Raw genomic sequence first — 1,955 nt, 5'->3', positions numbered from 1 at the left:
ATATTTTCGATTATATACACTTCCTTAAAAAAAAGAAATGATTCAGGCAACATTTAGACATACTTTCACGTAAAATACATGAGACGCTACCATGTTAAGGCCCCACCCTCCCTCTTACGTGTTATTCAGTCGCCCGGTAGCTGTGTTTCGGGTCAGGTCGGAGGGTCTTTGGAGGACAGTTTATTCATCATGGCCCTGAGGGTGATCCGACAGATCGTCCCATCGGGAGCAGCTGCTCTTAGAGCTGCACACATCTCCCAGAAGGTGAGGGCAGAAACACAGAAACTCTGATTTCTCCTTATTCCCCTGTCAAGTTCACAAGGGCAAGCTAACTAGACTAGGATGCTAACTAGCTGCTAGCATAACAGTCGCTCGTCAACAGGCTTTCTGCTGGTTTGTTATTGAAATGATATTGTTTGGAGTTCAGAGCAAAGACAATAAGCTGTTAAGGGGACTGCATATGAGTACTTGTTAAATTATCTTTTATTGATGCTTTCATGGTGTTCAATCTGCTGTTTGGTTAGGCTACTGCCAACTAACTCTGTAGCATTCTGGGGTTTTGACAGATCCATTACATTTAGCTCAGGCTTTATCCAAAGCGACATGTGTGCAATAAATCATAACTATTCAAATGAAGGACAACTGCCTTTTCCTGCTATACACTTGTTCTATAATATCTAAAAGTATGAATATTTAAATACATTTATGAATGTAGGGCAACATAAAGAAGGAGCTGTTGGAGGCATGTGGTTACCCAGATGTTACAGCTGTTCTTGTGTATTTCTTGTATGACATGTTGCATAATGTGTTGTGATTTTACAGCTGCCTGTTCTCTCTTGTGAATTGATCTCAATGAGACTTCCTGCTAAAATACATTAAAAAAAAGAAGCTACCCATGGTTGATGAGGCCAAATGTCGTTTTAACCAAATATTTTACCAGTTAAAGTTCTCATTAGCCTTATCACCTCAACACTGGTGATTGGTCTTTAATTGTTTGGGCCTTTGACCTTAACTTAAGACACTCCTTGGGTTATATCTAGTTTTAAATCCTGTAATATGCCAGTTGAAATCATATTTCATATTCTCCAACAAATGTAAGTTTACGTTTTCACAAATTAGTTAATTGTGCAAAGTAGTGTAAATTAGGAAACATCCTTGGTTGTTTTTTTGGACCCAGGCAACATTTGATGCAGGGAATCTCTGTGAAATAATCTGGATCTGGTCAGTGTTAACCGCAAATGATCAACTACAATGTTTTTTTTCTCTGTCATCCAGGCTGGTGTTCACACGAGCTCAGCGAGGAGCCTACAGTACGGCTGGCTGACTTACTTTATGGGCGAGAGGACGATGCCACGGTTAACGTCGACCAGCAAAATCATCACCTTGGATGGAAACCTGGCCTCAGGGAAAGGAGCTCTGGCCTCCAAGCTGGCTGACAAACTGGGTATTTACCTCACTGTTAGGATCAACTTTTAGATCAGTGATTCCCTTTTAGGGTTAGAGTCATACAGGAGACCGAGAAGGCATTTACAGGCTAAACCTTTTCTCAATCAGGGGGCTACATTTGCTGAAAACTTACTGTGATGATGCTTGCCTACCAGGAATTTGATATATCTTTGATAATCTGATATTGATCCTATCAGTCAGCCAATTTATTTATTCATAGGCTTTCCTATATGCTAGGGATGCCAGCGATTATTCGATTTTTCGAAAATTTGTTACAGTCTCCATAATCGAAAATTATTTTGAAAATTCGATTTTATTTATATATATTTTTTATTATTATTTATGTTTTTCTTTTTTTTCCTGGCTTAGTTTCAACCAAAATATAGACTAATAGTAATAGTATTAATAATAATAATTATAAATGGCCGTTGGTCACACCACCAGTTTGTTTTACTGTAAACTTGGAGGAAGCCAGCAGCGCAGGCTGCGCAGAGTGCAGACTGCTGCTG

General features: G+C 39.3%; 1 protein-coding gene across 1 annotated transcript; it reads left to right on the top strand.

The window, feature by feature from the left end:
* Nucleotides 1-110: 110 nt before the first annotated feature.
* Nucleotides 111-1,476, top strand: LOC104941718 (NADH dehydrogenase [ubiquinone] 1 alpha subcomplex subunit 10, mitochondrial-like). The gene is made up of 2 exons (XM_010766852.1): nucleotides 111-264; nucleotides 1,276-1,476. Exons 1-2 carry the CDS (start codon nucleotides 190-192, stop codon nucleotides 1,474-1,476), a joined length of 276 nt encoding a protein of 91 aa, XP_010765154.1. The 5' UTR covers nucleotides 111-189.
* The last annotated feature ends 479 nt before the right edge of the window (nucleotides 1,477-1,955 follow it).

The sequence above is a fragment of the Notothenia coriiceps genome, unplaced genomic scaffold, assembly GCF_000735185.1.
Source record: "Notothenia coriiceps isolate Sejong01 unplaced genomic scaffold, NC01 NC01_scaffold00003769, whole genome shotgun sequence".
Classification (NCBI taxonomy): domain Eukaryota; kingdom Metazoa; phylum Chordata; class Actinopteri; order Perciformes; family Nototheniidae; genus Notothenia; species Notothenia coriiceps.
The sequence above is the reverse complement of the archived record's forward strand: the minus strand, read 5'-3'. Positions and strand labels throughout refer to the sequence as shown.

Bases quoted from the DNA above. Each gene is read 5' to 3' on its own strand.
- LOC104941718 (XM_010766852.1), top strand. From the start codon at position 190: ATGGCCCTGAGGGTGATCCGACAGATCGTCCCATCGGGAGCAGCTGCT. The intron at 265-1,275 runs GTGAGGGCAGAA...TCTGTCATCCAG, and splicing joins CTGCACACATCTCCCAGAAG to GCTGGTGTTCACACGAGCTC.